This window comes from Paramormyrops kingsleyae, chromosome 21 (genome assembly GCF_048594095.1).
Source record: "Paramormyrops kingsleyae isolate MSU_618 chromosome 21, PKINGS_0.4, whole genome shotgun sequence".
Classification (NCBI taxonomy): Eukaryota; Metazoa; Chordata; class Actinopteri; order Osteoglossiformes; family Mormyridae; genus Paramormyrops; species Paramormyrops kingsleyae.
In genome coordinates, this window is record NC_132817.1 from 3,075,771 (window position 1) to 3,102,902 (window position 27,132).

At 51.6% G+C, this 27,132-nt stretch overlaps 2 protein-coding genes and 1 long non-coding RNA gene across 14 annotated transcripts in view; 1 reads left to right on the top strand and 2 right to left on the bottom strand.

Moving 5' to 3' along the window:
- Window positions 1-660: 660 nt before the first annotated feature.
- On the bottom strand, window positions 661-16,479 carry artnb (artemin b). 3 transcript variants are annotated; one of them, XM_023815815.2, is made up of 5 exons: window positions 16,346-16,479; window positions 15,236-15,522; window positions 6,801-6,889; window positions 5,305-5,479; window positions 661-3,531 (listed from the first exon to the last, which is right to left on the bottom strand). In XM_023815815.2, the coding sequence occupies exons 2-5, from the start codon at window positions 15,324-15,326 to the stop codon at window positions 3,116-3,118; spliced, it is 771 nt and encodes a 256-aa protein (XP_023671583.2). In that variant the 5' UTR covers window positions 15,327-15,522; window positions 16,346-16,479; the 3' UTR covers window positions 661-3,115. The 3 variants fall into 3 exon arrangements, with proteins under 3 accessions (XP_023671583.2, XP_023671585.2, XP_023671584.2); XM_023815817.2 differs by lacking the exon at window positions 16,346-16,479 and adding an exon at window positions 15,717-16,170; XM_023815816.2 differs by lacking the exon at window positions 16,346-16,479 and adding an exon at window positions 15,710-16,170.
- Window positions 16,480-16,621: 142 nt separating this feature from the next.
- Window positions 16,622-17,448, top strand: LOC111846016 (uncharacterized). The gene is made up of 2 exons (XR_002838792.2): window positions 16,622-16,761; window positions 16,948-17,448. It is a non-coding gene; the product is annotated as an uncharacterized lncRNA (long non-coding RNA).
- Window positions 17,449-25,411: 7,963 nt separating this feature from the next.
- Window positions 25,412-27,132, bottom strand: part of st3gal3b (ST3 beta-galactoside alpha-2,3-sialyltransferase 3b) — a 46,016-nt gene continuing 44,295 nt past the window's right edge. For all 10 annotated transcript variants that reach the window (XM_023815863.2, XM_023815859.2, XM_023815861.2 and 7 more), the window contains one exon: window positions 25,412-26,927. In XM_023815863.2, coding sequence (XP_023671631.1) covers window positions 26,838-26,927 — 90 coding nt within the window. In that variant the 3' untranslated portion in view covers window positions 25,412-26,837. The remainder of the gene's footprint in view (window positions 26,928-27,132) is intronic.

The following is a 27,132-nucleotide window of genomic DNA, read 5'->3' on the forward strand; positions in this document are numbered from 1 at the left end:
GTATCATCAGAGGCTCTGTCTGTTTTCTTTATAAAACTGACATTTACAAAAAAAGAGATTAACCAAAAGATACATGGCCACTTTATAATAAATAAAAATATGGTATATGTGAAACAAATCTCATACAAAACTGTAATAAATAAATAACTTACATGAAATAAATATGCTGTCTGTAGAACAAATATGCAAGAAGATGCATAGCATCTATCCATGGAGTTCAGTTGTGCTTAAAGACCAAGGACAAGCTTAGACACTCTCGGCACGTTCCCACCACGTTCCCGCCACATTCTCACCACGTTCCCACCACATTCTCACCACGTTCCCGCCACGTTCCCACCACATTCTCACCACGTTCCCACCACGTTCCCACCACATTCTCACCACGTTCCCACCACGTTCCCGCCACATTCTCACCACGTTCCCACCACGTTCCTGCCACATTCTCGCCACGTTCCCACCACGTTCCCGCCACGTTCTCACCACGTTCTCGCCACATTCTCACCACGTTCCCACCACGTTCCCGCCACATTCTCACCACGTTCCCGGCACATTCTCACCACGTTCCCACCACGTTCCCGCCACATTCTCACCACGTTCCCACCACGTTCCTGCCACATTCTCGCCACGTTCTCGCCACATTCCCACCACGTTCCCGCCACGTTCTCACCACGTTCCCGCCACATTCTCACCACGTTCCCGCCACGTTCCCACCACGTTCCCGCCACATTCTCACCACGTTCCCACCACATTCTCGCCACGTTCCCGCCACGTTCTCACCACGTTCCCACCACATTCTCGCCACGTTCCCACCACGTTCCCGCCACATTCTCACCACGTTCCCGCCACATTCTCGCCACGTTCCCACCACGTTCCCGCCACATTCTCACCACATTCTCACCACGTTCCCACCACGTTCGCACATGAGCAGTGAGACGGGTGCAGGCTTGTTGTAGCATAATGATGTTTCCAGTGGAGGTTGGTCCCTGCAGTGGGTGGGGGGGGCGTCCCGGGTTTGTGGGAAGAATTCCCAAGCTGTGAGTGACAGCCTTTTGTGCCCCTGGAACGTTCCCAGGAAATAGGATCTGTGTTTCTGACACAATGAGTCACGTGGAGGAGGAGACGCAGGCAGTGGGAAGCAGAGGGTCCATCAGAAAGCACATGCGTGTAAATCCACGACCTTCCAGTGTTGACTGGACAGATCAGAGACCTTCAATCCAACAGAACACCAAAGCAAAGGGAGCTTCACAGCATTTACAGGAAGCGCAATAATCAAAATGCTAAGCTGAGGTGTGACTAACAGTTCTGGAAGGTGAATGTGAAGGAAACCAGCCGCCATCACCCTGCGGTGTCACTTTCCATAGACGCCATCACCCCGCGGTGTCACTTTCCATAGCTGCCATCACCCTGCGGTGTCACTTTCCATGAAGGTACCTTCCATAAAGGGTTTATAAAACACTCATTAACATCTGCAATTATTTCTGAGGAGTTAACTTGCATTTTTCTTCCAAGGTATGTGTTCTTTCTATGGTCTAGTGGGCTTAGAGCAGGACAGGAGTCCCGCTTGGATCAGGGCTTATTAACCCTTTATAAGCCTCCCACGGGCGGCATGGCGACATAAAACCTGACCATGGAGCTTAGCAGCACAGAGAACATGGCGGTACCGTGAAGCAGGAACCACAGAAATCCTGAGTGCCCACGGGAGACAGACTTGGCTGCTCCTGCAGTGACCCCCGGCGCAGGCAGAACGTGCCCCCAGACAAAGCCGTCACTGTATATGGGGGACAATCTCACAGAAGAGCGCCCCCTACTGCAGTCACGTAGGGCAGTCTGAGCCGCTGATGATGAATCAGCCGGGAACCATACGATTAAAGGCCATGGTTCAGGAGGAGGACACAGACACAGCGGTTAGCGGTATGTGAGGAGCGACCGTCAGCACTACAGAGGAGGCAGGCAGGTGGTGCTCAAGGAGCCACGTAAAGAAGAGCCGCTTTCCAACCCTGCAGAATGTACACAGCTACACACAGAAACACGGACAAATTACTGCAGTCCAATGCACTGACCTCGCTGTTCTTCCCTTTTCTAGCCTATTAGTTTTCCGGCAGTACACTAGTGGCACACTACGATCCTACTAAGGCTGCGTCCCTGAACAGTGATGCAGAAATTTAAGTAGATGAGAAAAAAGCCCATGTGACTGTAGAACACCAATCATCTGTCTGCATCCCCCTCACAACCCAATCAGCCCATGAACATCTCATCCCATCAACCAACATGCTCTCTGGCGGTTGGTGTTTGGAGAAGATGCTCACCCTCCACCGTCATGCCTTGACCATCATGCGTATGGTGGTAAACATCACGGCTTTTTGGACAAGGCAGGGTTAAGGTTCCCACTGAATAACCCTGATGAAATCTGCCTAAGATCTGATTGGTCCATCCCACAAAACACCAGTCATGTGACACACTCTGGAAGTTCTTTTGGCTGTGAACAGGGCTACTGCTTGACACACAGATCCATGTTTATTCAACAAGCTCCCAGCTGGGAGACGTACCTCGCGGTTATGACTGCCTAATCGCCGACCAGTCTGCTCGTGGTGTTGATAGTTTACAGTCCATCGGTAATTCAGTAATTAGCATTTGGAATTAATCAAGCTTGCGTCGGCGTCGTGCCTTTTCCCTCCATTGTTGCCAAGGGACGCACACGGATGCCGGCGCCTCCCATACTCCGCCAACAAGCCAACACTGAAACAGACCCTGGAGCTCCATCTGACTGTGAAACCAGTCCTTAAATTTAAAACCTTAAATTTCCAGTCCTGGTCATGGTCATAGTGTGGCCCCTGCAAACAGGAGCGTGCTGCTCCGGAATAGGGTGCATCGTCCCCACCCTGCAGACCTCTGAACAGGGACGGGACCCCTGTCCTCGTTCTCTGCAGGGTCTGGAGACAGAGAGAACTTAACCTTCCATGCTGAGTTGTTCCCCATCTGGGGGCTGAGGAGGGAGCCCTGCAGGCCTCAGATCCCACTTTGGGCCTGGCGTCTCCTGCTTGAGCGTCCAGCACAGCTCCATCCCTGGTACTCCTCCCACCTGGTGACTGTCACTTGGGCGAGCCCCCCACCGCCCTCACCGCACGCAGCTGCAGTTGGCTGCAGAGAGGTACTCAATGGTCCGCCAGGTGGTCTGGGCGTCCATGAAGACCACCGGCTCGTAGCCCGTGGGCCGGCAGCACGGGTGTAGGCTCACCTTCTTGGACTCCTGCTTGGGGATAGTCCCATTGTCTACTAGCTTCTTGAGGGCCAGATCATAGTTCATGCGTGAGCCGCGGCAGGTGCCGGCGCAGTATTTAAACAGGATGATCTCGTCGGAGTCAAAGCCCAGGCCCAAGTCCCGCACTCGCATCTCCTTCCGCTCCATCCTGCAGTGCTTGTCACCTTTGGGCTTTCTCCGGTTCTTCCGCGAGCTCCGGGGCGAACCAGTTTTGGATGGGGAACGCTGCCAGCGGCCGTGTCGGTCGTCCGGTTCCATCTGGGTTGGATTCACTGTGGTGGAACGAGGAGGCAAACAGTGAGGATACGACAGAGCTGCAGGGCCAAGCTGGTTTGGACCTGGAGATCATCTGACCTGGACCCACATCTATACCTCCTACTACACCCATCTGGATCACACAGGTAACAGGATGGCTCTCCGGAAAGATCCAGAAACATCACTGTCCCTCATTGATACCAGGTGGATCGTGTGCTAACCAAGCAATGCTTAAAAGGAACGAGATTGATGCAAAAAGACTTTGCATAAACAGGCTTGTTAACAGAGAAAACGGGACAAGTAGAGTAAGCAGGAAATACAATTTGGATTAAGTTAATGTAAATTGAATGTTTTACATAAATTTGCCTGTTTAGACTTAGTACCAGTCCCTCTCGTGCAAGCATGCTGGTGTGCAAACGTTCTTCTTAGCGATGGGTGATTCCGGCCCACTCCGTCAGTGTCAGCCTATCCTGGTCTGCTCTGTCCAACCTGAAACGTACCTGTGAGGCGGCCCTGTGAGGAGCTCAAAGCCCCAGCCGGCCACGTTTCTCCTGAATCGCAAAAAGCAAAGTGTCCCCTTTCTCTGTAGCTGCAGGGCTGGTAACTCGAGTCAGGCTGTGTGACCGCAGCCAAAAGGAGACACTCTGACACATACACTCCTGGCTACAGGACAGCAGTGCAGACGGGAGCCTCTGTTTATCAACAGGCTGGTGTGAAACCATAATGTCCCCACAGTCAGCCTCCCATCATGCCAGCGCATTCTCCCGCCGCGTCCACACGCCTCAATCGGACTGAAATCTAAAGGCAGTTAATGCTGTTATTCTAACAGATTATTTTAAATGACCAAGCTTCTGAGTTCTAAAGGGAGATGATTTCTGCTCCCACAATAACACCCAGTAAGCTTGTCAGAATCGCGGTTTCTTCTGCACTCCTGACCACAGTAATCCTAACTGCCACCGCATCCTGTGGTGGATGGATTAAAATGAATCCCGGGAATCGTTTTGGACTGGCTGGGTCTGTAGGAATCCGCAATGTACCTCCTGTAAACAGTTTCATGTGGCTTCCAAAGAGCAACACGTGAAGTAGAGCGGAGCTGTTTGTAGAGCAGCACGTTGAGGAATGCAGAGGGTGTCGGGGCGATTAAACGCGCTGCGCCTCATCCTGACACGGGGGGGCACTGCTTTGATGCCGATGCGCTGCTATGTGCCGGAATGTGGCACTGATGCACATGCATGTGCCAAAGGTGTGTCTATGCATCATTTCGGGTCAAACCCTTTCCCAGACTAATGCGATATGTCCAGGGATGATTTAATTTTCTCCTGACTACAGCACACTGCGACCGTGACCGTGACCACAATCCGACAAATCCGACCCGCAGGCTCCACTCCAGGAACGACATTAATCATTGTGGGGTCACATTTTTGCGTTTAAAGGTTCTTGCCGATCGGGGTCAGTCACGGAGCAGATTTATACGGGTGGCGTTCAGGCAGACGGCGTGAGCACGGCGAGCGTGTCAGAGTAACATGGCGTGAAGTGACCCCTGAGACAGACTCAGCCCTAATCTAATAAAAGCGGGGGTAAGGGGGGGGGGGGGGGATGTAGTGATCTGGACAGGCTGGCTCCCCTCCCCCTGTGAGACGAGACCACAGTCGTATCCCCAAGCTTTCCCACGACCGGATACTCTGCACGTTTGTGGTTGGTTGTAAAATATACACCCGTAGAGGCTGTGTGGAGACAGCCCGCCTCCCCCCCTCTCTGGCACCCCCCCCCCCCCAGCAGCGAGTTCTCACCGAAGAGGCCTCCCCAGGAGACGTGTGCATTCGGCTCCGCCGTCTGAACCTCCGTCTCCATGACTTGGCCAGGCCGCTGCTCCACCAGAGCTGGCCTAGGGTCCGCCCGGCGGGCCGCAACGGGAAGGCCTGCCTCGGCCAGCGCCAGCAGGCACAGCAGCATCCAGAGGGAGACCTGGGGAGCAGACGGACACGGGTCAGGGATTCCCCACACGCACCGCACAGGACACTTATGATTTTCACTTCTCATTAACTGGGTGTGATACAATAGCCACACAGGGTCCCACAGAAGACCATTCCCTCTCTGCACTCTCAGTGTGATGTGCAGCCTTGACTGTGTAACACAGCAGCACACAGCTGTAAGATCCCCCCCCCCCCCCCCAAACTGGCCCCCCTGCACCCTGCATGGCTGCAGCAGACATTCTTGAACAATTTCACGGCTTGAAATAGATCCACAAACAGCACCGCCATCTTGAAATAAATAAAAGCTAAAAAATACAAACACCCGGCAGACTTCAAACTCACTTGGGTTTAACTAATCAGGAAAGAAAGCTTGTTCTGATTAAGGACGCTCACATCAAAAGGCGGCACAGGGCAGGAGCCACTGGCTGCTTTGGGCTCGTGTGCTTCAATAAAGTCCATTTGGACTGCTGAACTTTAGCAGATATATGAAATGATTTCCACTGGTGTGGGATTCTGGCCCAGTCAGTCGTTTCACCAGCGTGGAGTTCTGTCCTGGGTTGCGGTCCAACTGGTGTGAGGTTCTGGCCTGGTCAGTAGCCCCACCAGTGTGAGGTTTTGACCCGGTCTGTGGTCCGACTGTTGTGAGGTTGTGGTCCGGTCAGTGGTCCCACCGGTATGGGGTTCTAGCCTGCTCTGCAGTCCAATTGGTGTGAATTTCTGGCTTGGTCAGCGGTTCCACCAGTGTGGGGTTCCGGCCCAGTCATCGGTTCCCCTGGGTTCCACACGCTGCCTCACCGTAGACTCAGATCCGCACGGCTCATTACATTGTTTAAGGTGGCTCCACCCCCCCATTCATCTGTGGCTGACAGAGTGCAAGCTGTCACGAGTAAGCTGATCCCTGCAGGACTGCTCGGCTCCTGGCATCGCCGTGACAACGAACCCCCTCCTCCCCACACTCTGTTTACCTGGGACAGGTCTGGCAACACATACACACACACACATACACATACACATACACATACACACACACACATGTAGAGCATCTGCTGTTTAATGGATTTGCTGACATTCAGCCTCATCCTGCTGCCGTGATGAGAGAACACTTACACAACAGGCTGCAGTGGCCCGGTCCAGGGGGCAGGAGCACGCCCCCCCGCAGCTCTCCCCAGCCCCCCAGAGCCCTCCCTGCACGTGGCTTTCATTCACGGCCAATGAACACCCAGCATCGAACACACAGCAGGTCCCTCGTAAAAAGTGCTTCAGCCTAAACCATAGCAGACAGAACAGGCAGGTAAACCAGGAGAAGCACACACCTTAATATTCCTCAGGTGATGTGGGGGCACTGCTGAGCAGACACTGGGGGCTCTCTGTAGGACCACCTCCCTCCACTGGTTCTTCACATCTAGATGGAGAAAAATTAAGAAAGTTGCTGGTGAGTGTGAGCCAGTCAGGACGGCCACGCCTAGGAAGGCCACATCCAGCCCTGTGTCACACAGTATGGTCACACCCAGGAAGGCCATGCACAGCATGCCAATGCCCAAGAAAGCGACACTCAGCAAGCCCATGCCCAGAAAGGTCATACACATCATGCCCATGCCCAGAAAGGTCATACACAGCACGGCCACGCCCCAAGAAAGGTCATACACATCATGCCCATGCCCAGAAAGGTCATACACAGCAACAAAATGCCCAGAAAGGTCATACGCAGCATGGCCACGCCCAGAAAGGTCATAGGCAGCAAGGCCACACCCAGAAAGGTCATACGCAGCATGGCCACGCCCAGAAAGGTCATAGGCAGCAAGGCCACACCCAGAAAGGTCATACGCAGCATGGCCACGCCCAGAAAGGTCATACACAGCATGGCCACGTCCAGAAAGGTCATACACAGCATGGCCACGTCCAGAAAGGTCATACACAGCATGGCCACGCCCAGAAAGGTCATATAGAACATGGCCACGCCCAGAAAGGTCATACACAGCATGGCCACGCCCAGAAAGGTCATATAGAACATGGCTAAGAAAGCCAGTATTTGTGTAAAGCGCAGAGGGAGATCGAAAGATGAGTTGAGTGTCTAGCAGCCATATGGGGGCATGCTGGTCCAGGTCAGAAGAGGCCAGGAGAACCCAGCCAAGAGCGATGCCAGGTCCAGGGTGCGCCGCTTGGCCAGTCCCCCCCCATCACTGCATATTGCTGCCTGGGATGGGGTGGGTAAGTGGGTGAGCCTAAGCAACCCCCCCCCCCCCTTCTGAGCGAACACCTTCCCGGATGTCAGGCTGATCCACATGGGGACATACACGCCCATCCATGGTTCAAGAAATTTCTCTTTTCACCTTACGAGACACAAAAGTAACTTTTACCGCTTCAAAGCTTCTTTAGCTTCTATAGATTTATCAAGTAATTATTATTTTTACTCATTTTTGCTCCCTCTCATCTGTGATATTAATAACCTGACTGCCAGTAAATATCTATTACACGGTGGCCTCATAATCAAATTAAGCATTAAAAAATGTTTCTGCTTATAAACATGGTGAAATATTTGCTAATCACACACAGGCCGTGAGGGATTCCAGGCAGCATGCCATCGCAGCGTAAACAGCGCCCGTCTGCCGCGCAGTCGAGTGAGTATAGGCAGGTAATTCGCATTCTTTCACCGCAGCTGGTCTCTAAAAATATCGCAGCCCAAACGGAAAACCAATAACTGGTCATGTTACTTCCGCCAGGTGATGTGACATGCGAGCTCACTGGCCAGAGGTTGGAACGGCATTGCCGGTAGTCCCAGAGCCAAACCCGTGATGTGGCATCGCTAACGCGGCACTGCAACTGCCGGAGACTGCTGAGGGGGGTGGGGGCCGGGTCGACGCCGAGGGTCACATGACAGCGGCTCTCCCTGCGAGGGGCCCCGGCTGCCCCCTGACTTTTCACGGCTGTTTTATGGCTTTCCTGGCAACCCCAGAGTGCTGCTGCTTCTTTCAGAGTGATGCCCAGTAAGTGTCCCAGCTGATTAATGCCAGGCAGCCCCTCACCCAGGTGCCTGCAACCCACCTATCTCTCACCCAGACCCCCCACCTCCTCCCAGGAACCTGCTCTTTGGGCCCTCTACCTCCTCTATGCCACCGTAAGGCCATCAACGAAATAAGAAATACACTTACAGTAAGGGAATGTTGGGGGGGTGGGGGAGACTTGACGTGCTGAACCCCCACAGGCCTGTCAAAATTATGGTCTCTGTGAGACTCTGGGGAGACTGTGCTTCACCTCACAAGCTGTGTGTGTCTGGTGGCGACTGTCAGGTTCATTCAGACACGATTCCTGCCAGTTCTGCTGCGGAAACACTGGCCCTGTTTCACCTTGGCTTAGCACAGCACAGCACAGATCGGCTCAGCACAGCACAGATCAGCTCAGCACAGATCAGATCACCACAGCACAGATCGGCTCAGCACAGCACGGATTGGCTCAGCACAGCACAGATCGGCTCAGCACAGATCGGCTCAGCATAGCACGGATTGGCTCAGCACAGCACAGGTCGGCTCAGCACAGCTCCCCAGCATCCAGGACTTCCTGGTTCCACACACTGCGACTGTATAGTGCTGCTAGATGCCTGTGCTCTGGGGCTTTGCGTGCTTGATGGTCTTTGATCTTGGTTCGTTGCCTTACAGGACTCAGCGGCATCAGGCTAAACACAGCTCATAGCAGGAAGCAGCCGTGCGGTGCTGTGTGTAACAACAGCATGCCCCGCTCGTAGGGACTGCACTTAGCGTCAGCGCTAATGAGCCCTCCCCATCACCCTGTGCGGGGCCAACGCCAGCCCCGGAAAGGCTTCAGAGAGCGGGACGCATACGGCTCCTGGGGCACTCCGTAAGGTGAGACTCGAGCCAAGCCTTCCTCTCCAACTGCTCACATCCATCTCAATTCCGCACATCCACCACAAGCTGGAATGCTGCAATAGTTTCTGGAGCAATCAGCCAAAATGCTGCCCCTGGGGGGGGGGGGCTGACGCGTTGGGGAAATGAGGGTACACTTAGAGAGGCCCTGCCCCCCAGCTATAGCTCAGAATAACTCCTGCGACAGCAGGAGCAGCGCCATCTCTTGGCGGAGCAGTGCAATGGATTATTGGGATGGGGGATGTGCCTGTGTGCCCCTGAGAAAGGCATCCCCCTTCCACCAACAAGCTCCAAGAGCTACACGATGCTGGGTGGTAGCCTGCGGATAATGCCTATTTCCTCGAAGACCACATCCATGCTGCCACCTCTAGCCTGACGCGGGCTGGCAGGGACCCCGCAGCCCTCCTCCACATAATCTGGTGCCCTAGGCGGGCCTCTGTGTTGCCTATAGGATGGACTGGCCCTCAGCAATGAACTGCTAAGAAGCAATCAGTTATATTTTTTCGATTTCATTATATCCGGGGGCTTTAAGGGGAAGATCAGCGACAGGACGAGATTTTGAGATCTCACAGTGAGATGAGAATGCTGACCCACCCCACCCCTGTCGGAAGCTCTAGTGATCGGTAGCTAACCTTGGGATGCTCCCTGTGATTTAACACGCCATTAGGTCGGGTTAACAGGCAGGGTGCCAGTTATCACACGGCTAGCGGGTGAGAGTAAGGGAGCGAGAGCGTGCGGCCCTGAAACCTTTTACCGCGGCTGGGTGCCAATTCTGGAAGGTCCAGCCGGTCTGCCGGCCCGCTCAGCCTGGTTATGGGCCAGCAATGATGATGCGAGCTGTCGCATTTTTAGCTCATCAGCATCACCGTCAGGATGGAGGACCACCAAGCGCGCCCGGATGCTTGTGTGCCGATATTTGGCGATGGCAGAGTGCCCGGTTTATAATAATCGGCGCCGGGAGGGGGAGGCGTGACCGGCCTGGCGCCCCAGTGCCCCACCAGCCCACCTGAAGCCCCTCCACGCAAATTCCGTCATGTAAAATGTGCTGCCTGCCTCCCCCCCCCCTCGTGATCTGCGGCGGCCTGCTGCATTGCAGCGTATCGGGGCCCCAGAAGGCTGGTCAGCCCCTTGGCATGTGCCGCGCTGAGTGCGTGCGACTGGCTCTGAGGCCACGCTCATTTGGCTTTACAAATTAAGTGGATGCTGTTTGCATTCCGCTGTCCTGGAACGTCCCAGCTGCGAGTTACCGTGGCCCCCCGAGCCGGTGACCCTAGCCCCAAGCGTACACTAGCTGGGCACGCACACCTGCCCTTCTCATCAGCGCGGCCCTGGTGGTCAGATCCTGTGGGACTTCTTAGTGCAGAGTAGAGTGCTGGACACCTGCGTATTTGGATTTAACCTTCAAAGAGGGCAGTGCTGACTTCGGGGTAAAGCATTAGCTGTAATGTTCACCCCACATGAGCGTAAAAGCTAACGGTGACAAACTGGCCAACAAGGTAGAAGGTCCTACTGCTGGGGTTTGGGTTGAAGTTGGCCTTTGTCTCTTCCTTGTACTTTGTCTCTGTTGATCTACCCATAATGCATTACTGCAAGCGAATGGCTCCTTCCAGGGGGATGCTAACCCGTCGCATCAGCACGGCAATGGAAAGCACAGAGAAAAAAGTGTCACCTGGGTCTGGTGATGTCTTTGTTAGGTCACCTGCCTCACCAAAGGCTGGGCTGGGGGTGGGGGCGCTACTGGGAGGACAGGCCTGCCCCAGTTACACCGGGTTATTATGCAAACGTCACTCTGCAAGCGCATCACCACACCGCAGGTCATGTGACCACTGCGGCTAGCACCTGTGCCAACAGGACAGTGGATCTGTCACTACTCCATGTGCTTTTGATCTGCTTTTAGGGGATGGCAGGTCGGGGGGGACTTTGTTTCCTGTATTGTCCCACGAAACCACACACACGCCCTCCTAGCGAGATCCCGCTGTAGGCTGCTTGATGTCTCCTGGCTTTGTGAGGCTTTTACAAAAGGCTGAGAGCATCGCCCGTGGCCACACCTTCCAGACAGAGCAGCTCAGTGACCTCCAGCTCGGCCAGCGAGCAGAGCTCTCCACCTCTCCCAGACAGTTTGAGCCATGAGGAAACAATCGGCACGGAGTGGGAAAAGCGTGCGGATGCCAGCTGCTCTGGGCCACCGCCGCCCGGCTCTCCGCTTTCCACTCACACCCTGTCATTTAATTGCAGTCTCCAGTGGCCTGACATTACCTGGGGATTTATGGTGGATTCAGAGCTACAAAGACCAGGAGTTCATTAGTACTTCCAGGCAGAAAGCATCCTGCAATTACACGGCTGCAGTGAGGCCTCCCATCCTCAGCGGGGCGCTCTCCCTCAGGCTTACCCCTGAGCCCCGCAGCTGGAGCTTCAGCCGTAGCTCATCAGAATTTACCTCCGTGCCAAGAGAACATGGCCGAGCGAGAAGAGCTCCCGCATGCAGGTGACATGACTGCTGGGGTGCCGTCACACACAGGAGGGCACTGCTCCCAAAATCCAGTCACGTGCCTTTTGGGAGGACTGGTTTGGTGAATCAGGGCTGAGGGTTTGACTGGGTAAACCCACCCTCACAAGGAGCTGAGAAAGCAATACAGCCAATCACAAACCACAAAGGTTTCCAAGGAAACAGTGGAAGCATTTCCGCCCGCACGCTGCTACCTTTAGCTGCCGTGGGGCCGCACTCTGGCATGCGCATCTCGCAGGGTTTGGGCAGGAGCGGTGCGGAGCAGGGGAGCGGTGCGGAGCAGGGGAGCGGTGCGGAGCAGGGGAGCGGTGCGGAGCAGGGGAGCGGTGCGGAGCAGGGGAGCGGTGCGGAGCAGGGGAGCGGTGCGGAGCAGGGGAGCGGTGCGGAGCAGGGGAGCGGTGGCACCATGAAATCATTAGAGTCCGATGGGCCTGCCCCCCCGCCTCGGTGCACCGTTTCGGTTTCAGGTGGCGCCGGTCGGGTTTTTCGGCACACTGTTTATGAAGTCATGGGGAGGGAGAGGCATTTTCACACCCCCGCCCCCCTCCCAGACCCAAGTCCCAGACATCGCAGTGATTAATAACAGACCCCCAGATTTTCAACACATCTCTCTTTTAAAGCTTGACACTGCACCTCCCTCTGAAGGGGGCTCCCGCCCACTTTGGCAAAGCCGCTGCTCTTTTGACCCCCCCCCCCCCCCCCCCCCAGATAAGTACTTCATTAAACCCCCTCTAAATTTCAAATGACCCCCCCCCCCCACACACATACACACTTTAATAAGCAAGAACCTTACATGATTAAATGGAAAAAATGGTGAACAGTGTAAAAGGTCTTCTTGAGGGAACCAGGCCTTAAATGGTAAGAATGTGAGTGACTGCGGTCGGGGGGATTTTCAGATGGCAGGACCACGAGTGTGGTCACCGTGACCTGGTCAAGCCAGCAGTCAGGGACCGCAGGAAGCGGGAGAGAGTGCGTGTGTGACTGGGGCCAAAATATAATTATCAGACATTAACAGCTAAAAAGAACAGGCTTATGCAATATAACATTCATTTAAAAAATTTACAAGACAAATTTAAATCTTCTTTAAGGTAGAAGCTGCAAACGTGACAAAGACTCGGACTGTGACGAGGGCACAGAGAGAGAGAGAGAGAGAGAGAGAGAGAGAGAGAGAGGCTATGAGAATGTTACTTGTTTACAAAAGCATCTCTAACTTCCTGATGTTTACAAGGCGGCTTTAGAGTGCAGGGCGGAGGATTCAGTGTTTGCGTAACGATTAGATGTTAGTGCTCTTTCGCCTCCCATTTCAATGAATTTGCTATTTTCCGAATTTCTAAAACGCTGTAATAGCGGAAAATTTGAATTTAATACAACAATAATTTTATTATTTCATAAACATTTTGGGAAAATAATGACTATTCAGTCGTACACCTACCTTCGATTTACTCTGTGCGCATAAGTAAATCCTACACTTTTGATATCAGCAGAACGTAATAATCAGCAAGTCTTTAATAAATTCAATTTAAAAAAAAAAAAGGTAAAGGGTAAATATTTCGCAAGCTCTCAGCTACCTGCCACAGGCATTCATCAAGCCTTCGGCGAGGGGCAAAGCCACCCCGCACCAGCCCGCTCCCACCACCCCGCACCAGCCCGCTCCCACCAGCCCGCACCAAAGAAAAGCAATTATTTTAATCAGCTTCTTCAGAGAGCCAGAGCATCCTTGGGACCTTATATCTCACAATACATTTGTTCAAATTATATCCACCAAAGAGGAGAAAAAAACGGTCATTAGTCTGTCTGGATGAACAAACGACATTCAAAGCATTTCCTTGTTGCCCGGCTGAGTCCAGGACTAGTTTCAAGTAATGACCAAGCCTGCGATTTCAAAGGGAAACAGCTCAGGCATGATTAATGCATTTGACCTGGCAAGGAGGACTCAGTATGTTCAGAAGAATACAGTTAATTGTACAAAGAAAGTGCTTGAAGTTAAAAATGCGACTGTGAAGCGGCTCGCTGTTTAACACCTCTGTTCGAGCGAGGACTTCTCTTAACCTAAACTTCGTTCTGTTTTATAGTAATTTTACTTGATTAGATGACGGTCTGATGTCAGTTTTTAGGTCTGAAAATGTATTCTAAGGTACTTTTCCGGAGATGTCACTTTTCAGAGCCTTTTCTCCAGCGTAGCAGCTCATTATGCGGTGCCTTAACCGCGTCCAGGTTGTGGGCGCCGGCGGCTCCCCTCGTCACTCTCACGCTACAATCTGTCGGAACCGCTGTCGGACTTTAATACGCAAACTGCCGCATATCCAAGTGTAGATAAACGGATCTTTGGAATTTCAGCCACCAGCCATATATATTTCGCTGTTTTTGCGTTATTAACATCTTTTTTTTGTTCGCCAGCTCTTTAGTATTTCTGCGTACGGAAATTTATTTAATTTCGTTTTTCAAGTAATTAATAGGCCAACACATTTATCCATGCATCTCGTAACCGTTTGCCCTAAACACGGAGAATACAATTATAATATTTATACTTATAAATAAATGTACTTATAGCAGTCGGTAGGCTAACTATTATAAAAACTATTTTCTGAAGAGCTCGAGGTTACTCCGGCAGAAGTAAACACTTAAATATCCCCCTCCCCCGCAGTCCTATAATACGAAATAAAATGAGACGGTTAGCCGAGTTGAAGGGGGGGGGGGCAAATGTCCTGCGGGTTATTTTAAAGCGTTTATGCTCCGCATAGGGTCCGGACCTGACGCTCCCTCTGTCATTCTAAGGACCGCAGCCTGGCAAACATATTACCAAGTTATATGTGGGGAAAAAAAGACCTGTTAAACAGATTTTCTTAAACGAGCCTCCCACATTAAAGTTCCCACAAAAAGAGGGCGACCTGCGGTGGACACTTGGATGGAGGGGCCGCTGTCCGGATACGAAGCTCCCAAAACATTTAACACATTTTGCAGGAAAAAAAAATAAAGGTGAGCAGGCAGAAGCAGCTGGTCACGCGAAACGCCGCCACAGCCTCTTTATTGGGTTCAGCGGTAGGTGTCCGTGTCCCGGGATGATCATATCGGCTCTGCTGACCTCACTGCTATTTTCGCGTAATATATTAATAAAAAGGCTAAATAGGGAGCCGGAGCGCAGCGATGCGGGATCCGACAGGTGCTCTGTCGCCCTCTTCGGAAACCAGCCCCGCGTTACATACAGGCGCGTTTCATGATAAACACTCCAGCTCACATCTGCTAACATGACATAATGTACCCAAAGTCTTCGTGTTTCCAGAACGCCTTTCATGGCACTATACGTCCATAATAACACTACTAATCATTTTTAAAGAAAACGGCGGCCGGAGAAGCCAGCGCGTACCCCTCTCCGCAGGCGGTCCGGTCCGGTCCAGAAGCGATCCGGGCCGCTCAGCAGCCGGCCTCCCCAGCGATCCTCCTGGGCAGCGAAGCATGTCTCGGCCGTGTAAATCCAACTCGCATGCGTCTCGCTTCTCCGCAGCGTCCGTCTTCCTCAGCAACAAAAAGTCTTCAAAGGTTTCAGGAAAGATCTGAAAGCGCCTCCCTCCCTCCGCGGCCAAGCCTTTCTCTTTCCCCTTTTCTTACAAAACTTCTCTTCTGTTTTCTTTTGCGCTTTTTTTGTACGCGAACCTGCGAATAGACGCAGTCGGGGGACGCATCAGTCCCACAATCGGATCTGTCGGTGACCATTAAAATTATACCATTTTACTTTCCATTTAAACGAACCTGAAATTTTTGCCCTGAAACATAAATTGCCCTTAAAACGTTACTGTAATAAAATGATGTGTGTTATCCATATGCGGGCACATGCACTTACTCGGTACCTGGGAGAGTCTTGGCGAGTATGAGATTTCATGGATTTAAACTTTTCACCGGTCAAGCGGCTGGAGGACATTTGATATTTAATTTAAGAAATACATTTAAGGTGGCTTAAAAAAGCTTTGCTAAAATTGTCCTGTGATTTAGTAACAAGCATGATGAAACTGGCTTTAAATAATACCAGTGTGTGTGTGTGTGTGTGTTGGATTATTATTGCACTCATACGGAATTTTATTGCACCGATGACGGACGTATTAGCATACTTTGAATGTTTTTGATCAAATATGAATGTTAATAATTCAAAACCTTCTCTCAGCCCATTAATAAATGAGCGATTTAAACTATATTTATATTCCAACCATGAACGAAGTGGGAATTTATATACGGCCTTTCTTAAGTGCCGTGTAGAAAACTTAATTGTCGTTTCCTACTGTGTCAATTTAAAATCGCCGCGCTGTTTTTTCTATAATATGATCAACAGCAATGAATATAGCAGTATAGCAGTTTAACGCACAATATTTTTAAATCCTGTATGTATATAATAGAAGTCAGTTAAATCACTGGACATGTTTAAAAATAAATAAATACAAAGGCACAAAAAAGTAAAAACAGATGAACTGCTAACCGTGCTTACCTTATTGTTGTTTCAGCGGTCGGGTAAATTTAGGAAAAGCAGAAGTGTCTCCCGAGTTAAAGCGCACCGGGGAGTGTTACGGAGAGGGGCTCCGTCCCACGCAGCGCCCGCACAGCCGACACAATCACGGCTCGGAGCCGCTGCGGGCTCCCGGGCTGCAAGCGATACGGCGCGCCGGGATGCGTGTGGCCGGAGCAGGCGTGCTGTCAGGGGCTGTGCCGACGCCGTGGATCGCCCTGGAAACTTTCTCCTCCTCGATAGTCGCGATTTCTTTTTCCTTTTTTTACCGAATTCAACCTTCAAAGACAGATACGGATTTCCTCTCATTTTTTAACCCCCCTGGTGTCGGATTCCAGACTTTGTCACATGACTCGCATGACAAACCTGGCGTCCGGTGTCCAGGTGACCGTGGCACGGTAATAAAGTTCAGCCTTCAGTAATAAGGACAGTAAAAAGCCATTAATAAAAACACGGCTAAGCGTCGTGTCACTATTTTTCCTAATGTGTTTGCACAGGCTTGTGTCTTTAATTAACCAACATTTATTGGCACAGAAATGACTCTATGGGCGGTTTCTGGGACTCCGCTCTTACTATTTATACAGGGTGCGATGGCAAATCGGGAGCGGGACCGGACCGGACCAGAACGGGAGACGGAGCCCTCGAAGAGGCGGAGCGCCGCGACCCTTAACGCCTTTATGGCTCATCTTGAGTGACAGTCCAGCCGGAGCCAGACCTGGGAATTTACAGCAACGGGGAAGGAAAGAAAAACAGCGGGAGGTGTGAACATGACGGCGGCTCTTCTCCTCTCCGCTCCGGCGCGCGGCGCATTTCAGAGCTGCACGTCTAGCAAACAATAAATCATCGCTATTTACAGCAAACAGAACTATTTAACATGGAGATTAAACGGTAGTACGGCATCACGAGACACGCCCCCTTTAAAAAAAACAAAGATTTATGAATGGCCTGTTGCATGGCAATTTTTAAACTGAAATAACTGTTTGCATATTTTGGTCTTTCACAAACTTAACCAGTGCGGAATTTTTCACATTTCTTCCAACCATCTACCCAGACGATTTGTTTCAGGTAATAAAGCTTTAAACAACTGTGCAGTATTTAGACAATGCTTTTATCCAAAGCGACACACTGTTGAGAAAGCAGGATCAGATTGGGGGTTAGGGGCCTTGCTCAGGGGCCCAGTGGTGACATCACTCCGCTGACCCTGGGATTTGACCCAAAAGCCTTCTGATCACCCCCTCAATATAATGCAGTGTGGTTTTGCCCCTACACACAAATGGACTGAAAGGTGGTCATTGGTCAGGCCTGGGGTCTCCCTGCGCTGGCTGATGCCTCCGCACGTCAGGTGCTAACCCAACCCTCAGGTGGCTTGACGCAGCACGAGCACGTCTGGCTGTTTACACAACACACACACGCATTGCTCACAGCTGTTGGGAAATCTGCAATTAGCTAACAAACAGAGGAAACGGCAGATTCCATATTTCTGACATGATCCAGCACTTAAGCACAAACCACACGGCAATTTAATGGCAGCTTGTTTAATTTTTCTGTTGGCTGCCTGGGCCTGCCTTCACCAACGAACGAGAGCCGTGGCTGATTTCAGAATTCACCTTCCACTTCCAACCCAGCAATGCTGGGCTCTCGTTAGCCCAAGATGTGTGACGATAACATCCTCATGGCCACGCATCAAAGTCCTATATCTAACTGTCAGTCGTAGGCCTGTTCATCTTCATTACAGAGCGTAGAGAACAATCCAACATATCCTACGAGTGAGCTGTTGGTGTGGGATGAGATGGGAGTCCAGCCCCCACTCCAGGATCCGCAACATCGCTTCCGAACTTCAACCCCCACGATACTCAAGGGACTGTCACCGGTGCTGTGCCGACTCGCCGCCGAGTCCGGGGCTGTGCCGACTCGCTGCTAGTTCAGACTCCCTGCTGCCGTGTAGGTGTGTCCCCTGTGCTGTGGTGACTCTCTCCGGCAGACCGCAGCAGTGGTCGCAGGTCCAGTTGGCCCATCTTAAGGGAACCTCCTCTTTCTTACTGGCCCATCTGATCTATAAAGAACCTTCCAGTTACCATACAGTTGCCTTCTATAGAAGTTGGAGGGAATCATGAAAACTTCCCCCAATATTCTCAGAGATGCTGCTGTCCAGGGGACACTGGAGTTCTGCATGGCAACCCCCCCCCCACTGACAAGCAGCACTAAAGCATTTTTATGAGATCCAGCCAGCCAGATGTGCCATGCGCTGATGTTCACAGAAGCATAGAAACCTCTCGGCTTATGCAGATTCGCATTGCGCTTGATACCGGATATTTATTAATGGATTTCCTTAACAAAACATTTTCTAATCAAAAACTATACTAAAAACCCAAAGTATGACATGGCAAATCTGAAAAGCAAACCATGTGTTGGTTGATGCCGTGCTGCGTGTCCGTATGAGACAAGCGTGAGATGAGCCCACTGCTTATGTGACTGTCTGATTCATTGTCACAGCATGTTCTGTCTTCGCTCATTTCATTGATCTTTATTTTATTTGTCATTTTCTATTATTGTTACTATTATTCTTTGTTACTATTATTCTCGTAATATTGGACTGGAAACACATTATAATGTTTCCAATTGCCAATAATTGAAGTAGGTTTTTGAAGCGTGATGGTTTTTCAGGAACAGATTAGCAACGTAAATGGTGGAAATCCAGCCTGTGTCCTTATTGACCACAAACCATTTTCTCTTTACAATCCATCTTTACTCATTGCAATGTTAATTCCAGCCAGTAACTGGGAATACATTTACTGGGAATATACAGTTTCTGGGAGGAAGAGAAGTTTTGTCCCTAGAGAAATCAGTTCTATCCTTTGGGGGGGGCGACACGCATGGATGTAATCAACGAGCGAAGAGATTTCATTAGAAAACACTCAGAGGTCTGGCAGCTCTGTCAGACGGCTCAGCTGGAAAAACAAGGCACTACATTTCTACGGGCTGCGCGGGATGATCAGGGCTTGGAGATCGGGCTGCTCAGATGCTCCCACAGTCGCTCGCCGCCCCGTCAGTGGGTCAATGAGAAAACGAGCCCATCTCAGAGCCGACAGACCGCATGTGGCGTATGAGGATTGCAGAAAGTCTGTGAAGCTGCTCTCAGACAGGACTGTAGGCTTTACATCTAGGATAGGCTCACATCACATGGGAAGAGAGTGCGGGGAGTGCTGCGCTGCTATCACCAACACAGGCCTTTAAGGGAGGGGGGCATCGTTTGCTTTGCAAATAAGAGGACGCTGGGGGCAGGACACAAAGAGAGGCATCACAGCAACGCAAATATGCACATAGGAAGTATTCTGACTGTAGAAACCAAAATGTCAGCATGAAACAAAGCCCAATCCTGGACATTTTTAACTCCCAAATAAGAGGACAAGTCCTCGAAAAAGAGGACATATGTTCACTCTACTGTAAAGGCTGAAATGCCTCCTTGTGGAAGCTTCTGCTGTCACGTTATCTGTAATCCACAGGTCAAGTGTGTCTCAGCGGAGCGGGGGCCAGTATAACAGTCTAGAGGACCTTCTGTGATGACACAGTCTCTGCTGTCATGCCTTAACCTCCAACCCTGTGGTGGGACTTGGCACTGGAAGAATTTAAGCCATGTCTGACAGTTACCCCCAGACACACATTAACGGTGACCCTATGCGACCCCCACTCAGAATACACTCCGGTGTGCGGTGTGGTCCCGGGGGTCCCATGTGGTCCCTGGGGGTCCAGAGAGCGGTGTCTGGGTGGTCGAGGCTCCCTGCGGGACACAGGGGCCTGGCCCCCCCGGTGAGGGGGATTTCTCCAGGCCTAGAATTCCGCCACCTGACCAGCAAGTCCTGCTGGGAAAATTGCTGATTTGCTCACAGAACTGAGTGCTGGTCACACTAAGGGACACTGGGCATGAGGGGCTTTTGGGCTGTGCTGGAACCGGTTCGGGGACAGAGTGCAGAAGGGACACGAAGGAGTGGCACTAGATCGTGGAGAACCATAGGAAGAAGGGGGAATGAAGCTGGGGAGTTCTATGAGCCAGCCGAACCCCCGGGAGGCTCTCCGGTTCTGCGCAGCGCAGCGCCCCGCCCGGCCCGGCCCGACCTTGCGTCTGTTTCTCTTTGGCCTCTGGAGTTCTCTCCCCGCTCAGAAATCTTGTTTTTATTCCACCTAATGAATTGGAGCCCCCCCACTTAATGGCAGCTCTGCGACTGGCTGTAAATTTACTGCCAACACCTCCCCCATTCTGAATCAACATCCTCGCGGTGCATAAAATGTGCTTTTCTGAGGCCGACATCAGGAATTTACTGCATTCGCCGAGCATTTCAAACCACGACTTGTTTTGATGAGCATAGCGGTTTAACATGTGCTCCGCTCAGAGGCGGGTCATCCGCTTAGCGAGCGATCTGCCAGCCTGAGGGACTGCCAACAGCAAAGCAGCCCCCTCCCAGCACCAAAAGCGCTCACTCGCACATAAGGTTTAGCTAACGGGGGGGTGGGCACCTTTCTAAGACGGCCACACGGCCTTTGAACCTGGACAGCAGAGCTTGAAGTCCAGCCCATGTCCGGCCTTCTGCGTGTGCCTGTCGTGGTGACATCACCTCCTTTGACCTGGCATCCCAGAGTGCGGTCGTTTGACGCGGGCCTCCATCCTCCCTGTTTTTATGAAGAATTTATATATATAATTATATATTATATTATTATAATGTATTATATAACCCCACAGCTGTCAGGAAGAATCGAAACGCTCTCCGGCTGAGGCTGTGCAGGCTCGGGGGTGATGCAGGTAACCACGGCGACGGCGCTGTCCAGCTCACGGTTCGGTAAATGGTCCAGGAGCCTGTTTCCAGCCAGCGCATTTGCCGGAGCCACGGTGACGGCAACTCTGCTTTCCGAGTACCTTTAAGAGCTGTGGTCCTGTATAGTACTGTGTTACCATGGCGCCAAGCCCAAAGCCACTGCCCAACCCTCCCACAGGGGGCGCCCTTCCTCGGCATCCCTCTGCCACATGGCTTTTCCTCCAGCAGTCAAACCTGAGGGTCCGCTTCGTACAGGGACCACCCATATCCGACTGCCTGGGGCTTCACACACTTTCTAAAATGGTCAGTTATTTACTGTGCCGGCCGGGGGGGGGGGCACAGTGGCGGGGGTATCATTCCGGCAGGCGTGGAAAACAGGCTGACAACTGAGCCCCGACTAGGCCGCTATGAAACCTAATCAGTACCAAGAAAATGAGGAGCGTAACAGGGGGCACTCCTGAACCCCCACCCCTACGCAGAGCAGCCGCGGGTCCTTCGGGGGGGATTAGGGTTTGAAGCAGACCCCAGCCTTTCTGCTTCAATGTCCCTTTAAAACTGCACACTCACTAGCACATCAACTCCAGCTGCACAGCAACGTCAGTCTCAGAAATGCCACCGACGGACATCGTATTAAAATGTTAACATTCCCCCAAATTCACAGTCAATTATCTTTGGAAAACACAAAATCACATTCGGCATAATAAAATAAGTGAATGATCACACTGCCTTTGGAGTTTCTCTTTAACACTGAGATTACAGAAAAGCCCTATAATAAAAACAGTGGAATATGAGCACCCTGTGCTCCCACCCTGAGCGTTTGAAGTGCGGCAGGCATTGCGAAAAGCCCGCGTGCACCTTAAACCGCATACCGGCTTCCCGCTTTCGCCTGCCCTTCGGCCAAATCCAAATGGCACAGGAAACCGGATCCGGCTGCCGAACGGGGCCCATGCGGGCCGGGCCGCGAGGGGCAGCGCGTGGTGCCCTCAGCCGACACGCTCCGCTGGACTCCACACGCCCACCGCCGCATCCACCTGCAGCTCTTCCATACAGATGCTTATTTTACTGAAATAAAAGCCGGCGAAGGCCTGGAGAGAGCGGGACGTATGGAGCCGCCCGCCTGCCTGGGGGCCACTTCTGCAGTTAGTGATGCATGCATGGTGGAAAGGGAAAAAAAACACCCTGAACACCCCCCAACCCGCCCCTGCCCTTGCCTGGGGAGAGGTGCCGGCACACACAGCCGTCTGGGGGAGGGGGGGGGAAAGCCTCACTATATTTCATTCAAGCTCCTCTCCGGTCAGCCTTGGCGCACATGTTAAATAAACCAGGTGAAACTGTGAGCTAAAGTCCCCCCCTCCCCCTCCGTATCGGATACACGGCACGGGTGGGGTCATCTTACCGCAGGTGAAGGATCTGATCTGCACGTGGCCCATGTCTGACACTTATCGCAGCTCGCAGAGACTCAGGTAAAACACAAGGGACTGAGGAGGACACAGAACCGGGGCCAGGAGCGGGAACCCTCGGGCCAATGTCCCACAATCACAGCGGCTGCCTGTTACCTGGACTCCCACCTTGGGGCTTGGCACCGCCGCAGGGCTGCAGGGACCTGGCATCCTCCGTAACCTGATTGGCTGGCCTCACCGTACCGACACTAACCAGCAGCAGCAGTCATGCAGCCTTTCCTGTGGCAAACCCACTCGGCCATTAGCGGCCATAAAGCGCCCTTTCGGTGCCCGAGTCTCACTCAGCTCTCTCTCACATGCTGCACATCCAGGGAAGGCCAGCAGAAGCTTCATGTGCCCCCTCCCTCTCCTCCATCCTTCAGGGCAAGCAATCTGCTGCACATGTGGGACCTAAATATTAATGAAAACAAAATGCAGCACCTGACTATTCAGCAGTGCCTTCACAGCCAAAACGACTTCGCCTGACCCGCATCTAAAAATCACACGATACATACGCTACAATCTTCAAACTAGCAGCTCATCTCTGTAAAAACCTTCATGCTGTTTATGTTCAGATGCTCAGCTGACGTACAAAAGACTTTTACCCACAAACCCGCACTCTAATCAAAGGTAAAAGAGCACGGCTATTAGCGGCAGAAGAACCAGAAACCTCTGGACCTTAAAACGGTGCGTGACGGTGTAGTGCCTGCGGGCAGCACAGCCCCTTGGTGTAAATCTGGCAGGTGGTGAGGCAGAGGGACTTTTTACAGCCTACTAACAGATCATCCTTCATTTAACAGCATCTATTAAGAGGAGTGAAGGCTGAGAGGCAGCACTGCACATATAAGAAACACACTCCGGCCAGCCCAGCAGATCTGCAGGGAGACCGATTCTGCACACCTGTGAGCAGAATGGGGAACCACGTGTGCGTACACACACACACACACACACACACACACACACACACACACACAGACAGACAGACTGATGAACGGACAGACACACACATACACGCACACTCACACATACAGACTGATGAACGGACAGACACGCACACACACTCAGGAAGACAGACACACACACACACAGACTCAGACACGCACACTCACACATACAGACTGACTGACTGATGAAAGGACAGACACACACATACACACAGACACACTCACACATACAGACTGATGAACGGACAGACACACACATACACACATATGTTGGTGTACCTATCTAAATGGGGACCTTCCATTTATTTCTATGGGAAAAACCCAAATCCCAATCACGACACCCTTAACCCCTACCCAGTCCTAACCTTAACCATAAGTAACCAATTGAAATACAAAACTTTTGGCACTTTTACTTTTTTGATTGCATTCACAGATTTTTATAAAATTGAGGTTATACAAATGGGGACCTGAAGAAGTGTCCCCAAAAGTAAGGATGTTTCAGGTTTTACCGCACTTTGGGGACATTTTGGTCCCCAAATGTGATCTATGCAAACACAAACACACACTTAGACAGACAGACATATGTAGACATGTGCGCAGACACACATACAGACAGACAGTGAACCTCGTGTGTGAGGGAGGGGCTGGCTTTCTTTCAATTTCCATTTCCTGCTGTTTATGAACGGGAACTGCAGGCGGCCCAAACTCAGCTGTTTCCCCCATCCCCCCGGTCCCCTGTACGCTCGGAATGAAACACTCCAGCGAGTGTCTGGCTCAGCGTCTCCTCGAGTCCCTCAAATACCATGATACTCATCTGCTCCCAAGTCCTATCCCACTACCTCACTAAATGCAGAAAACCCCCACACAGTTCCAGGGCTTAAATGCACCGGGAGGGGGGGGGCAGTCTCAGTGAAACTCAGTTTAAATATAAGTAACACAGATAAAGACACTGACACTTTGGTAGGAAACAGTAAAGCCAGAATGATCTGATTCATTCAATAAACCAGCCACCCAAAAAGAGGACCTACTGGATCAAATGCATGATTTAGAGTTTATCTGTCATTTAGAATGTTATTTACTCTGTGTATGCTGTAGAAACACAGACATACCCCCCCAAAATGCATAAAGGGACAGGGCCCAAGTTGTCACCCTGGAGCCCGGAGGAGACGTCCCATGGGGCATGCCCACGTCATCCTCGCTGCGGGACATGCCCACGTCATCCTCGCTGCGGGACATGCCCATGTCGTCCTTGGGAGCCTGGGAGAAATGTCCTACGAGGCATGCCGGAGTCCGGAGGAGACGTTCCGTGGGGCATGCCCATGTGGGTCCTCGGGAGCCCGGAGGAGACGTCCCGTGGGGCATGCCCATGTGGGTCCTCGGGAGTCCGGAGGAGACGTTCCGTGGGGCATGCCCATGTGGGTCCTCGGGAGCCCGGAGGAGACGTCCCGTGGGGCATGCCCACATTTTTTAAGATGCAGCACCTACAACCTGCGATACACGCAGCATAAAGGGCACCTAAGGTCACCAGGCACACAGAGCCTCTTACTCATGCTTCAGAAACAATAACCACATCCATTCATATCGAAACGAGTGCTGTCGAATCTGCCCGAGTCCGCACAAGTACACAAACTAAAAGCAAGATGTAATGTCTCCTTTGATTTATTTACACTTATATTAGGAGTATATTTATCTGAAATCTTTATTAGGGGGCAACATGAACACTGCACAGAAAAAGGCCCCGAGCAGGAAGCAGCACACAGGCTCTACTGGAGTCAGACCAGCACGAATTACGAGACCAGACGGGCCTCGTCCCCTGCCACCATCACGGAGGAATCCCACCACGCTTGACAAGAATGATAAAAGACAGCTCGTGTGTTTATTACGAGTTGTGTAGACTTTCATACATAGTGTGAATGAAAATACAGCACTGCTTTACATTATGTTTGACAGCAGCCTGGAAACTAAACTATTTAAATAAATTTCATAAATTCTTAGTGTCTTAGGGGGTTTTATATACTGCATGGTGTGGCCATTCGAACAAAAAAGCCTTGAGACACTTGAAAAATGCGAGACTCCTTCAATTCTATCCTACATGGAACATAATTTAAATCAGAAACAAATAAAAATAATAATTAAAAACAAAACAAAAAAACATCCTTCAGCTGAACAGCAATTTGGCAACTTCAGGCACTGGGGTGGGGCCATGGGGGTGGGGCCATGGGGGCGGGGCAATGGGGGCAGGGGCGGGGTCAGGACAGTTGGGGATCTCCATGTCGTCAGTTCCGGCCCTTGGCATGTGCTGCACAGGAAGTGAAAACGCAGCACACCTGGGGATGCCAAATGTGTGTCCATCAAAGTTAAAGCCTACAGCTATAATCATAATAATATTAATATAATAATGATAAATTCTCGCTATGCATCACTCTCGCAACAGTGACAGGGACGTGAGAATCCAAGTGTCCAAATAATACTGAGAAATTCCGGAGGGACACGAGGACTGCACTGTCAGCTGTGGGGTGGGGGGGGAGAGAGGGAGAGGGGGAAAGAGAGCGCCAGCAAGCAGCAGCCCCCGGACAAGGCAACCAGACATCGTACGAAAATAAATTAATCTTTTTGTTTTTTTGTTTTTTTTTTTAAATGGGGCATTCTCCATGCCTGGTAGAGACCGAAAAACAACACGAAACAACGTCGGACTCGGAAAAAATCTAAAAAGTTAGGAAAGAATGAATTAAAAAAAAAAAAAAAAAAAAAAAAAAAAAGCACGCACACGCGCGCACACACACACACACACACACACACACACACACACACACACAGACACACAAAGGAAAGAGAGTAGATGAAGTACACGGCAGCCTTGCTCCCGGACAGCCGGGGGGGGGGCGTGTATGTTTACACAGTGAATACATTCAAGCGTTTCGTGGGGGGGGGGGGGGGTCTCCCCAGCTACATTTGGCACATACAAATTGTCTTTAGTTGTTTCTCATGTTCCTTCTCCCCGCCTGTGCCCCCCCCCCCCAGTACCATTGATGTGAGGGCTGTACCTGCACTGCTGGAGCACATCAGGAAACAAGCCACAATCTTGATCTCCCTAGAGTCTGGGAAGGCACATGTCTGTGTGTACCTGTGTGTTGGGGGGGGCATCCCACCAAGTCAAAGTTTCAGTCAAGAACAAAGCGGGGGTTGAAGGGCATAGGCTTGGCGATGTCTCCCGTAATCACTGGCGAGCCTCAACCAGCCTCGTTTCCTGAAGGTCCTCGGGGAAGCTGGTGCCGTCTCAGGCTCAAATGCCGTAGGTCAGGTCTGTGATCACCTTGGCCTTCACCAGTTTCCGGAGGAACTCCTTCTCCTTTGAGATGTTGTGAGTCCACGACTGGAAGGAACAGAGAGGGAAATGCATTTTCATCCTAGATCCCAGAGCCTGTTGTATTTCCAGCACAGCCAGACCCCGCTTGCTGCACATGTGGGGTCGGCCTCACTACACTGGCTCTGACGTGGGTCAGAAAAGCATCGTTTCAGAGATGCTTCAGGGTCCCACCTCCTTAAAACACAATGTTCTGCCATCTTTGGTGATTTCT

Excerpts from the sequence above, each read along its gene's own strand:
- artnb (XM_023815815.2), bottom strand. The coding sequence starts at position 15,326 with ATGCTTCGCTGCCCAGGAGGATCGCTGGGGAGGCCGGCTGCTGAGCGG. Across the intron at positions 6,890-15,235 it reads CGGACCGCCTGCGGAGAGGG|ATGTGAAGAACCAGTGGAGG; the intron begins GTACGCGCTGGC and ends TTCTCCATCTAG. Across the intron at positions 3,532-5,304 it reads CTCCTGGGGAGGCCTCTTCG|TGAATCCAACCCAGATGGAA; the intron begins GTGAGAACTCGC and ends GTTCCACCACAG.